We start from the raw sequence: 14,515 nt of genomic DNA, 5'->3' as shown, positions 1-14,515 counted from the left end.
GACCCCTTATAAATTACTTCATTACATCAGAACAAGTTATATCCATATAATTGTATACCTATTATGCTTCAAAGGGTACATGAATTAAATTAACTATCAATTCACAAAGTCTCTGTTTAGTACTAACCATATTTTACTTAAATATTTCTTCTCTACCCTTGATGTATAAAGGCAAAATGATGGAGACATTCATGCTTAAATAAGAGACCTACCTAACATCCCAGAAAGTGTTTATAGGGGCTTCGGGATTCCACAGCTCTATATTGTGTGGTTCATGAAGACACAGTAAGGCCTGCAAAGAAGATTCATGTAATGTGTAACTCCACTCAGTAGGATATGACAGACACTGTTGTTACATTTGGAAAACTTGATTGTTCCCCCCCCCCATGCAGTCAAGAAAAGTCAAATTTATATTATTTTCTTTTTAAAGTACAATCAGATTTTGTCAATAAAACATGTATACCGCTGACACTGCAAGCCAAAACTATTTAAGTAAAATTTACTGTAGACAAATTTGAAATATTGTGATAATATCATCAAAATCCACTTGGGTCAACTATATTTGCATATGAACATGTGTGCCATTTTTCATTTCTATACAAATAATGACTTTTGCTAAACAACACAAACAATCTTTGTAAGACAAAAAAAATCTTAATCAAAGAGTTAAAAACTGCGTTGAAAAACAATACTGCAATAATACCCAGTGTCTAGATTGGTTGGGTGGTCAAAAGAATGATCTATGTTATGCTAAATTTCACCGCATGCCCCTCTGAAAGATCAATTTTCAAGTCAGATACTTACTTCCATGGCTTCCTGTGCAACATCTGGCATCCATTGCTGATGAACTAGGGAGACTAGTCCATTGATCAACTCCAATGTACTGCTCTGAATCTCATGACCTGGCTTACCTTGGTTCTGTAAATGAGTAAACACCAGCTTGCATGATCTATATCCAATGCTAAGTAAATATCTTATAACCTCCATGATCCATACCCTAAATGTATAGCTAACTGGCAAATCCAATGCCAAGTAAATATCTTATAACCTCCATGATCAATACCCTAAATGTATGGCTAACTGGCAAATCCATTTTGTACTTGAGGGAAATAAATTATTTGTTGAATTTACAAAATATTTGGTTTTCCTTCTTTTCTGTTACTTATTTTAAGACCATCAAACAACAGCTATCGGTGTGGAAATAGTTACAGGTAAAACAGGGTAGTCATTGTGCATGAAGTTACATGTAACGGGAGGTAACAGATCTGTACATTCACACATATACTTACATGTTACATGAGGTAACAGATCTGTACATTCACACATATACTTACATGTAACAGTAGGTAACAGATCTGTACATTCACACATATACTTACATGTAACAGTAGGTAACAGATCTGAACATTCACACATATACTTACATGTAACAGTAGGTAACAGATCTGAACATTCACACATATACTTACATGTAACAGTAGGTAACAGATCTGTACATTCACACATATACTTACATGTAACAATAGGTAAGAGATCTGAACATTCACACATATACTTACATGTAACAGTAGGTAACAGATCTGTACATTCACACATATACTTACATGTTACATGAGGTAACAGATCTGTACATTCACACATATACTTACATGTAACAGTAGGTAACAGATCTGTACATTCACACATACTTACATGTAACAGTAGGTAACAGATCTGTACATTCACACATATACTTACATGTTACATGAGGTAACAGATCTGAACATTCACACATATACTTACATGTAACAGTAGGTAACAGATCTGTACATTCACACATATACTTACATGTAACAGTAGGTAACAGATCTGTACATTCACACATATACTTACATGTAACATGAGGTAACAGATCTGTACATTCACACATATATTTACATGTAACAGTAGGTAACAGATCTGTACATTCACACATATACTTACATGTAACAGTAGGTAACAGATCTGTACATTCACACATACTTACATGTAACAGTAGGTAACAGATCTGAACATTCACACATATACTTACATGTAACAGTAGGTAACAGATCTGTACATTCACATATATACTTACATGTAACATGAGGTAACAGATCTGTACATTCACACATATACTTACATGTAACAATAGGTTACAGATCTGTACATTCACACATATACTTACATGTTACATGAGGTAACAGATCTGTACATTCACACATATACTTACATGTAACAAGAGGTAACAGATCTGTACATTCACACATACTCTTACATGTAACATGAGGTAACATATCTGTACATTCACACATATACTTACATGTAACATGAGGTAACAGATCTGAACATTCACACATATACTTACATGTAACATGAGATAACAGATCTGAACATTCACACATATACTTACATGTAACATGAGATAACAGATCTGTACATTCACACATATACTTACATGTAACATGAGGTAACAGATCTGTACATTCACACATATACTTACATGTAACATGAGGTAACAGATCTGAACATTCACACATATACTTACATGTAACATGAGGTAACAGATCTGTACATTCACACATATACTTACATGTAACATGAGGTAGGGGTCAGCATGAATAAGCTTCACTATCCATAGAAGAAGGTATCGATATGTTGTCATGGTTTCATCTGCTGGTTTTGTAAATTTATATATTGTCATTTTGGTAATACTCTGAAAAGCAACATAAAATACAATAGAATTTACACAAGATATTACTATACAACAAGGTTACACTGTTTAAAGAATCAAGAGAATGACAAAAAATTTCATGTCACCTCAGGTAAGCTTTCCTGGTCTTGGAACAAAACAGCAACAAATAATGTTAATGTGACCAACTTTAAGTAAAAAGCTATTGGTGAAATACATTCTCTCATCAAATTTTATTATCTGTTTATGAATACAAACAAGTTAATTCAAGCTGGTCAAGCTGTAAAACTTAGACTGCAATAACCTAATTTTAATTATCAACAGCTATATGCCAAAGTTTACAAATTTTAAGAAAAGCTGTGTCGTTAACCTGTTCTTGTGTGATCACTCTATTCAGGTTCTGACATGCTGTGAATCACGTTTCAGTTTTTAGCAAAACCTTTAATTTTAGCATTAGCAGCAAATTATTTCTGATAACTGAAGATGGTAAATGTACAATTTTTTGTAGACTTCTACCCCATCTAACAAGAGGCCAAAATAGGTCTGATACTGCTCATCTGTCTTACAGAACTTGACAGCTAACCATTTCCTTAGTTATGTTGGCTTACATAACATTAAAAGAATGCAACCTATATTGTTGTTGTTGTTGTTCTAGGGTTTAATGCCATTTTTCAGCACAAGATAGGTTATACATGGCGGCCAGTATTAATGGTGGAGGAAGAACCCTGGAAAACCCAGGTAAGAACCACCGACCCACGAGAAGCTACTGGCAGGCTTTCCCACGTACCCACGCTAGCCGAGCTTTGGACTCGAACCCACGCAGACAGAGGTGAGATGGCAGTGATCCGGAACGGTGAGCGCTTTAGACCACGCGGCCACTCGGGGCCCCGCAACCTATATAAACCAGCTCCCAAAATTTGTATCATGTTGACTGTACCCATTTTACTATATACTAAAGAAAAGAAAAACTGTTTTAGAACGTAAAGAAAACTAATATGAATAGTCTCTTGCTCTTAATCAAAGACATCTAAGATTTGATTCTGGACCATCTCATCAATATGCACTGATCTTGCTCATTATGGACTGATCCAATATCTATAAGAAATAATACCATATTCCAAGTTTGAAAAAATCAGATCAGAACTATTGCTTTCAGTGTGGTAACATGTCCAGCCAATCAGGTGCAAGATTACCTCATTAATATTTACAGAACTTGCTCATTATTCAACCCATCCAAAATCCTGATGATGTAAGCCCATATTTCACGTGCTTTTGTGACAACCTCATGTTAATGTGGCCATCTGTTCAGGAGGTGTGGTAATAACAACATTTTCATGATGGCCACTGTGGCACCATAAAGTATGTCCGAAAAGCACCATTTTCTTTTAGGACCAACTTTACCTCAAGTGAAAAGTTTAATGAATTTCCTCCTAGTAGCTTAGGATGAAATTAAGCTCATTGACCGAAAGAACAAAAACATGAAAATATTAATTTCATAACAATAAGAACTAATTTGGCATTTAACTGTATGAAAATATGTTTTGAATCTAACAAACCATTTCAAATGTATAGAAAAAATTCGAAATTTCTGACATGTCTTGAATCAACATTTTAAAAACAAAAGTCCCTCAAAAAGAACTTTCCGGACTCAACTGCAATTGTTTCTTCTGTACTTTTATTCTTTTTATCCTGGCAAGTATTGAAACAATCTCCAATGTTCTTTTAAAAAAAAACTGAACATGCTAAATTTGGTAACAAAAATATTTTCCTGCACATTTGAATCGACATGTTCAAAATATCTTTAAGTGCAATACCATTAATAATGTACTTGATATCATTAATAGAACAATGAACATGCCACAATATACTTACATGCCACGTTTAATTAAATCTATTATTAATATTTTGTTTGAAAAAAACGCACAAAAAGCATGTTAATTAACTGACTTCCTTCAAGGTAATCTTCAGCTTTAGCCACAAACTGGGTTTTGTTTTTCAAAAATCCATTTTTACTTGTTTTTGTTCTCATGCTCATAAGCCAGACTAAAATCCTGAGACAAGGCCTTTGATCTTGAAGTCAATGGGTGCCATGTGGACATTAAACTTGTTTATTGTAGTGGAACTAAATATAAGGTCTGGTGAAAATTCATGTTTACATGTACAAGTCAGTGTACTCATAAGCTCAGTGAAGTATACAAATGCAATTAATGTCCTTTGACTTGACTGCAAAGTCATTTAGGTGTGGCTGTCAAACTCTTAACCAAAGTGCAGATATGATGATCGACAGATCATCACCATTTTCATTCAGAACCATTTACCATTTAATAATATTTTCAAGGTGGCAATTGGTGTGACATGCTTGCAGTCTGATAAGCACTCATTCATAACCAGCCATGACATTTTAGTGAAAACCGTATGTTGATACAGCTCTAGAGAAACTGCCATATAGTTTAATACATTAACTACATGTTGCAAGAAAATAGTGTCTTCAAAAAAACCCACAAAAACATGCCAGTATAATTATATAATCAAGCAAAGAAGCTGTAGTAAGTGGTGGCCATTCTGAGAGGTCATATTGGCATCATTCATTTAAGACCAAATACATAATTATGAGAATCTGAGTGAAAACCATGTGTTGAGATGTCTAGCCTTTCAACATGACTAACGACATTCATGATGTCCGTCTTTTAGTGACAATGCCATTCTGATATGACCACTTTTTATTAATGGAATAGATATAAGAACAAATGTACATTATCACTTTATCATGGATACAAGTTTTACTTACCAAAGGTATATTTATTTAACCAGAACATGTATTATGTCACCTCCAATCTAATCTGAATTATGATGTCTTGTTAATATCAATGTGTGCAAAGAAGACACAAGGATAAGGGAGTGATGCTCTACTGGGTGAAAAGAATTTCCAGGAATTTAAGATAAGACCAATTCTTTCTTTTAACTGTTGAGTACTGAAACCATCTCTGATCTACATCAACAATAACAAGATTTTCAAATTAGATGCTGTGACAGACTTATCGGATGTCATATTGGCACCATCTTCATTTAGGACAAGAGGTATGCATCCTCAGAAATCTTTTGGTGGAAATCCCCATGTCAAAATGATCATGCAATCATTGGGAATAGTGACAAGATTAGTAAAACATCCATACTGCATGTAAAATTTGCTCCATTTTTATTACGACCAACTAGGTATATTAAGAAGAATATTGGTGAAAACTCCATGTCAATAAGCCATCCATTTTGGATGAAGTTGTGGGTTTAGTGCCTTTTATCATTATATATTAGGTTATACATGACAGCCAATATAGCTGGTGGAGGAAGATCCCAGGAAAATATTGGGAAAAACCAACAACCCATGGGAAACTAATGGCAAGCTTTCTCACATAGCTATATTGGCCAAGCCCAAGACTCAAGCCTATGCTGACAGAAGTAAGATGGCAGAAATTGGTAAGGCAAGCACTTTCTGATCACTAGACCACCATTTGGAAGGAGCAGAGATATCTTCAAGATGGCCACCATGGTGCCCATATTTACAGTTAGTCATTTTCATCTAGGACCAACAAGACACCATAAAAACTATTCTGATGAAAACCCCATGTCAAAATGACTTTCAAGATGATCACATATTGGACATCGTATCAGCACCATTGTAATTTAGGATCAACAAAACATTATATGAAGTTTTTCCGTGAAAATGCCAAGATGATGTGACCATTCAGGAGTAGTGATTTTGGGGTGGCCACCGAGACAGCTTATCAGACAACAGATCAGCACCATTTCAATTTAGGATCAACAAAACATTATAAAAAGTCTTTTTGTGAAAACAAGATTTTCTATATGGCTGTGGCAGCCATACTGGAACTCAGATCAGCACGATTTCGGTTAGGATTAACTAGACATTTTAGGAAGTCTTTTGGTGAAAAGCCCATGTCAATATGACATTCCATTTACAAAGAGTAGCAATAACAAGATTTTCAAGATGGCTGATGTGGTGGCTATATTTGATGTCAAATCAGCACCATTTCCGCTTAGGACCAGCTAGACATCATAAGAAGTGTTTAGTGAAAACCACATGTTGATACAACTGTCCATTCTTAATGCTTGCTGTCATTTTCCTGTTACCTGAAGTGTTCATTTTCGATGAAGAGGTAGATGCAAGGCCTACACATTCACAGAAGGTAAACACTTTGTTGTCTGCACCCAAGTATGCATTGTCCTATTCTAATAATTCCAAAACCAAACTGAAAAATGGGGTAAAAAGATGTCCTTTCAATTTATGTAACTGTCCAGAGCTTATGAAACAACAAGAAATACATCACTACTGTTGTTGTCAACAACACATACTCGCCCACACAAACATGGATGCCACCATGTTAGTGTTGAGATTTCTACAAGTCTGAAACTGAAGGTGCCAACGTTAGGGACTGTTTGGTGACAATTGAGTTTGAAATTATAAATCAATCAACCAAATGAATAAGCCCTGTGCATTTCATATATCCTTGATGCTTTTCTTTTTTTTTTTTAAATCGGTGGGTGGGGTAGAAGCTGCTGGGGGTGTGTGCAGAAACTATACTCGTGTCATGGGTCATTTGATCCTCCCAATGCTGCATTCTCTCAGAATTTTTTTAAAGATCTTGGTAAAGTTCAAAAACTTTTAAAAGATTTAAAAAAAAACAAGTTTTGGGAAAATTCAATGAGTTTTCATGGCAATCCTTTGAATACACAGATTTTTCAAAGGTTGTATGAACTATATAAATTCATTATGCAAGAAAATACTGTCTTTTAATGTCTGAAATTCTGGTTAACAGGTGTAAGTACTGCAAAATAAAATGATAGATAAATAAATAAAATCAACAATACAATTTGAACAAGAATATCCTTTGAGCAAAAACACCTGTTATAAGTAGTGACAGATATGTCTAACATTTACCTGAAGACTTACATAAGTAACACCTGTCATCTTTGGGGCTGTGTGACTGGCCATTCCCTGAGTAACCTTGTTCAGAGTATCTGTGAACATGTTGCGCAATTCTGCAGCCTTCCCATATATGATACTAATATTTGGCCACCATGGAAGCCGAGGCTGCAACAAATAAAACAAATTTTTATTGAATTGCATTTCAATAAATGTATTCCAGAACATTGCATTACCCATACTGATTCCATTGAAATGTTTCCACCAAATGAGAAACACTTCCACACAAAACTACAGCAATAAACTTAACAGATTTCATAATGTAAACTGGGTATTAAGTTGTAGCCATATATCTTACCCCAGCATCATAAAAATATACTCACCTCCAAAATCTTGCTCAAATATTCTGACCAATCAAAAAGTTCCATCAAGTTTAATATTTATTATTCAGAACATTGAGTGAAGATTTGTGATGGCTGTATCTGGTATTTTAAAACATGGAGTCAGACTGACAAAAATGACAGACGACATACAGAAGGATAGATAAATAGAGTTATAAGTTAGTTACATTAACAGGAGTAGTGTGAATGGTACAATATATGCATATGTAAGAAAACTCTATTCAGGAACTAGTCAGGCATGGTTGACTATGAATATTATTGACCAGCAGGATTCAATGAACTTGACCAGTATGTGGTCTTGAACAAAAGCCATTATTTTCTTATTACACTAACCATGACCATAACCTTTGATCTGTAGACCTCCAAATATTATATATCAAGAGTAATTCTCTTTAGGCCAGTGCACAGAGTGATGTAGATTACTCAACTATAAACACATAAATAAATAATAACATAACTTTTGATCTTTAGACATGAAAATCTATTGGTTTCTTTATTATTTTAAGAACAAAATCTCCACAAACTTTGGTTAAGTTGTCTAATACACAAGTTATTATGAAGAACAAAAAAAATTCTTCTTTTAATCACAGTGACCTTGACATCTGAAACCAAAATCAATGTGTTTCTTTAATACTCAAAGAATACACTGCCACAAAATTTGGTAAATGTAAATATATATTCAAGAACTGACATTTTGTGTATAAACCACTCATCATTTTTCAACCACATTGACAATGAGTTTTGACAGCTGAAAGTTTTCTGTCCACATAGGTGGAAATCAGACAATACTTATCTCCCCTTGGATAGAGGGTTAGGCACTGAATTCCATCTATACTTCACTGACAGAAAATGCATTCTCTGTTAGTTTAACAGGTAACTACAGAGAGGCAAAGAGGGTGTGCCCCTATCAGAAGAAGAGATACAAAGAAAGGGGGTGGAAATTACCCTTACTCCATACATGGTACCTTATCTGATCCCCTTTGGTATATTAGTCAACTTCACATTTTGAAAGATATGGGCTAGAGTATTAAAATTTTTATGGAGTATGGTTCTGCTTGTCCGCCACTTGTTTTAAGAATTTTTCCCTGAGAGCCGTATGGAAAATAAGCCAAGCAAGGAGGTAAAAAAATTCCAAGTTCAGATAAAACATCTGCATTTATGATTGCTTATGTAGATGATGAAAGACAAAGATTTTTTCTGTAGATTTCAACTGATAAGTCTATTACATTGTCATCCATGATTTGTCCCACTCAAGTGAAGTGATCAGGAGCAGACAAAAATCCACTTCCTCTTCTTTCTGCAAGATATTTGGATTGGAGCTGGGAGAAATGTGTATGAACTCTGACCATTCCAATTCATTGTAAGAGCTTGGACTGCCCAGGCTTTGGATTTGGGATTGGCTTGACAAAGATGGATAGTTTTGCTTCTTTATATCACTCTGTCAACAATATGGTTCCTGAGTGATCAAACCCAGAGAATGCAGATTCATCTGAATATTGCTGAGTGAGTCAACCATTCAGTTTGAATTATACGATTCCATCAGGAAAATTAATCCACTTGGAATGTGACTGGCTTGATTGTGGAAGTCTGGGAATTTTGGTTTCCCCTTGCCTTCTGATGTAATTCACAATGGTAGAATTGTTGGAATGTGAATGCCCAGTCATGATATATCCTACCACTATGCTTAAGACACTTCCCAAAGTGACCACACCTTCCATCTTCCTTAAATATGAGCACGAGGTAGGCACCCTAGCCTGCAGCGCAGGCAACTATGCAAATTGCTATTCCCAGAGACATGCAGATACATATATACATTCATACAAAGATACACAGACTTGCAAACAGATAAAAATGACAGACGGAGTGGAAGAATTTTTAGTTCATAAATTAAGATACTGAAGTACAGTCTAGTCTCATTTATATAAAAGCATTCACATTACAAATTTGGATTTCAACCTTGTTGATACTTTACAGATCTGATTTCAAGCATCACCATGGCATTATCCCCACATCATACTATCAAATTAATACAAAATTACATTAAAAAGATTGGTTAGTACATGACCAAACTGTATTTACATACACTAACCTGAGTTATTATGCGATGAAGAGCATTGACCAGGACTAAATGGTAGATTGGTGGTGAGTGTGGGTTTAGACAAACTTTCAGAACATCATTATTGTGAGGGGTGATGCGAAAAATGGAAACAAAACAGTCAATGTAGAGGTCAAGGTCACCACTTATGATGTTTGACCCTCTGGAAAAGGTTTTGCTGTTTGGTGGAGGGTTGAACAACAGCCCCTGAAATTACAAAATATATTGAATGAGAAATAATAACATGTAACAAGGAAAGAAAAGGAACATGATAGAACTGTAGTAAGACCAAACAACAAAAAATATGTTTCCAACCCCTTTTTGCACTGTTGACCCTAGCAGAAAAAAATCACATTAAATATACAATGTTTAAAAAAATCTTCCTATCATAATTTTAAAACCTGTGCAATAGGAAACACAAATAATTTTTTCTCTGTCTAAAAGAACAACAAAGTCATATACGTTTGTATTTGTAGTGCATATTTGCCCCACTGCAGATCTAAAGATTCAGAAAATTCAAAATATTTTAAAAACGAAAAAAAGCAAATATGGCAGTCAGGCCATCTGAAACCTAAATTTTGAATCAGGTAAATAAGCCTATCAACTTTCATATGCCCGTCTCAAGTGGTTTCAGTTTATTTTGCTAATAAGGCTTTTCTCATACAAGTCCATGTCCAACAAACTTCAAAAATGTTTTTAAAAAGCAAATTGCACAACAGCCTGAAAATTAATATTGGTCATCTGTATTTCCTCCCAAATTTCACTGGTCTATGTGCCAAGTGGTGGTTTCTGTGCAATCTTACTAATAAGTTTCTCAAGATAGATGAATGGATAGATGGTCAGGACCAAATCAAAATGTATCACTACATGCAGTTCAAGCATTAAGTTGTATTTAAAAAAAATAATGTTTTTGGATTACCGTTAATAAGTGTCACATGACAATTTTTGTTATAGAACCAAAATGATCACTGAATTAGGTTTTTAAAGAACTTCAAGGCAATGACCTGCATGTTCCTGGCAAAAATGAATTTCTTCATAACAGAACAAAATTGTTGACAAAAGCAAAGATGCTACTGTTGCTGCCATTTGGAAATTAATGAACACATGGTGCTCAAACTTGTTTACATAATCATACAATATACAAACTGACATGGGAAGCGAAATCCCTTATCCAGCAGCTAAAACCAAGATTACAATTTTCAAAATTTAAGTAATACTGTGTAACTTGCCTTCAATTTTTACCAAAAATACTATTGCCTTAATTTATAGATATGGTTTAGGAACTGGACCTAAGTTCATCAAACTTATTTAGCGTCATATCAATTTCATCAACACTTTATCCCCATGGAAAGAATGTCAGTAAAACCGATATTTTAATTTGAAGTCCAAATTTTCAACAGAATTTTCAAAGACAATACAAAGAAATATTAGTCAACAGCTTGATTTTCTAAACTACTTACCTTGAGATCATTGATAACACACTGGACAAGAGTGAATAAGACATTGAGCCGATCATTGATGCTGATATAGGTAGAGGCCTTGCACAATCTGACACAGGTCACAGCAGCCCCCTCTGCCATGTTTTTGGAATAACTGTGGTGTGATGAGATTGTCTTCTTCACTTCATCAATGAAATGTTTCTGTGAAGGCAGAAAGAATATCCACATACAGTGTCACTTCCTACACAGTTCAAAGAGGTCCAAAAATGAATTACATGAAAAAGCGAAAGTCATTTGTAAAACCAAAACATTTGTATGTTTGAAGTATTGTTCAATATTGTTCGCTGATATGATTGGTAATAAGGCTTTTCTATGGATATCCTGGTTCCCTTCTTTCCTGGAAATTAAAGGTATTCTTTATACAATGTTTCCTGGAAATTAAAGGTGTTCCTTATACAATGTTCCTTGGAAATTAAAGATGTCCTTTATACTATAATTCCTGGAAATTAAATGTGTGCTTTATACAATGTTCCCTGGAAATTAAGGGTGTTCTTTGTACAATGTTTCCTGGAAATTAAAGATGTCCTTTATACTATAATTCCTGGAAATTAAATGTGTGCTTTATACAATGTTCCCTGGAAATTAAGGGTGTTCTTTGTACAATGTTTCCTGGAAATTAAAGATGTCCTTTATACTATAATTCCTGGAAATTAAGGGTGTTCTTTATACAATGTTTCCTGGAAATTAAAGGTGTTCCTTATACAATGTTCCCTGGAAATTAAGGGTGTTCTTTGTACAATGTATCCTAGAAATTAAAGATGTCCTTTATACTATTAATTCCTGGAAATTAAGTATGTTCTTTATACACAGTTTCCCTGAAATTAAAGATGTTTTTTTAAACAATGCCTCCTTACTTTTGTGGCAACATATACACACACATGATTTCATGAAGCTGTTCAATGACATTCTATCCACTCAATCTTGAAATTAAATGACACGGTTCATAAGCTCATTAACTTACTTTTTTTTTTAAATCCCTAGGTTAGCCTTTCCTGCATTAACTGAAAACACTTCTTCAGAAGAGTTTATAGGTTGGTACATTATATCTAATACCAAAGCAGTATATTGGTTGGCATATTAATTCTGATACCAAAATAGTATGTAGGTTGCTATACATTACATCTAATACCAACGCAGTAATTCAGTTGGCATATTAATTCTGGTACCAAAATAGTATGTAGGTTGCTATACATTATATCTAATACCAAAGCAGTATATTGGTTGGCATATTAATTCTGATACCAAAATAGTATGTAGGTTGCTATACATTACATCTAATACCAACGCAGTAATTCAGTTGGCATATTAATTCTGGTACCAAAATAGTATGTAGGTTGCTATACATTATATCTAATACCAAAGCAGTATATTGGTTGGCATATTAATTCTGATACCAAAATAGTATGTAGGTTGCTATACATTATATCTAATACCAAAGCAGTATATTGGTTGGCATATTAATTCTGGTACCAAAATAGTATGTAGGTTGCTATACATTATATCTAATACCAACGCAGTATATTGGTTGGCATATTAATTCTGGTACCAAAATAGTATGTAGGTTGCTATACATTCTATCTAATACCAATGCAGTATATTGGTTGGCATATTAATTCTGGTACCAAAATAGTATGTAGGTTGCTATACATTCTATCTAATACCAAAGCAGTATATTGGTTGGCATATTAATTCTGGTACCAATATAGTATGTAGGTTGCTATACATTATATCTAATACCAAAGCAGTAATTCAGTTGGCATATTAATTCTGGTACCAAAATAGTATGTAGGTTGCTATACATTATATCTAATACCAAAGCAGTATATTGGTTGGCATATTAATTCTGGTACCAAAATAGTATGTAGGTTGCTATACATTATATCTAATACCAACGCAGTATATTGGTTGGCATATTAATTCTGGTACCAAAATAGTATGTAGGTTGCTATACATTACATCTAATACCAACGCAGTAATTCAGTTGGCATATTAATTCTGGTACCAAAATAGTATGTAGGTTGCTATACATTATATCTAATACCAAAGCAGTATATTGGTTGGCATATTAATTCTGATACCAAAATAGTATGTAGGTTGCTATACATTATATCTAATACCAAAGCAGTATATTGGTTGGCATATTAATTCTGGTACCAAAATAGTATGTAGGTTGCTATACATTATATCTAATACCAAAGCAGTATATTGGTTGGCATATTAATTCTGGTACCAAAATAGTATGTAGGTTGCTATACATTCTATCTAATACCAAAGCAGTATATTGGTTGGCATATTAATTCTGGTACCAATATAGTATGTAGGTTGCTATACATTATATCTAATACCAAAGCAGTAATTCAGTTGGCATATTAATTCTGGTACCAAAATAGTATGTAGGTTGCTATACATTCTATCTAATACCAAAGCAGTATATTGGTTGGCATATTAATTCTGGTACCAAAATAGTATGTAGGTTGCTATACATTATATCTAATACCAAAGCAGTATACTGGAGGTTGGTTTGGCTTGGTTTTTGTGAGTTTAACACCATTTTTCAGCACATGGCTGCCAGCATGTTTGGTGGGGGAAGAACCAATGACCTACTAGAAGCTATTGGCAAGCTTTCTCACATACCAGTACTGACCAAAACCCTTGACTCAAACCCATGTGCCAGACAGAAGTGAGATGTCAGTGATCTATAAAGGTGAAGGCCTTAGACTACTCTCCTACCCAGGACCCCAGTATATTGGTTGGTGCATTACATCTAATACCAGAGCAGTATGCTGGTTAGTACATCTAATACCGAAACAGAATATGGCTTGGTGGTGGTGGCTGTTGTGGGTTTAATACCATTTTTCAGCAGATGATAGCTATACATGGTGGCAAGTGTAT

At 34.3% G+C, this 14,515-nt stretch overlaps 1 protein-coding gene across 5 annotated transcripts in view; it reads right to left on the bottom strand.

The window, feature by feature from the left end:
• Positions 1 to 14,515, bottom strand: part of LOC149777584 (neurofibromin-like) — a 295,420-nt gene that overhangs the window by 222,087 nt on the left and 58,818 nt on the right. For 4 of the 5 annotated variants that reach the window (XR_016416190.1, XM_089942205.1, XM_089942202.1 and 1 more), the window contains exons 11-16: positions 11,585 to 11,764; positions 10,119 to 10,331; positions 7,644 to 7,796; positions 2,591 to 2,713; positions 805 to 918; positions 213 to 292 (exon numbers count right to left, since the gene is read on the bottom strand). Coding sequence is in view for 4 of the 5 variants with exons in the window: in XM_089942205.1 (XP_089798331.1) it covers positions 213 to 292; positions 805 to 918; positions 2,591 to 2,713; positions 7,644 to 7,796; positions 10,119 to 10,331; positions 11,585 to 11,764 (863 nt within the window). In the remaining variant the exon portion in view is untranslated. The remainder of the gene's footprint in view (positions 1 to 212; positions 293 to 804; positions 919 to 2,590; positions 2,714 to 7,643; positions 7,797 to 10,118; positions 10,332 to 11,584; positions 11,765 to 14,515) is intronic. The other variant, XM_089942204.1, reaches the window with a different exon arrangement.

The sequence above is a fragment of the Sinohyriopsis cumingii genome, chromosome 18, assembly GCF_028554795.1.
Source record: "Sinohyriopsis cumingii isolate HCF-2022 chromosome 18, ASM2855479v2, whole genome shotgun sequence".
Classification (NCBI taxonomy): domain Eukaryota; kingdom Metazoa; phylum Mollusca; class Bivalvia; order Unionida; family Unionidae; genus Sinohyriopsis; species Sinohyriopsis cumingii.
This window is presented reverse-complemented; position numbering and strand designations above follow the sequence as displayed.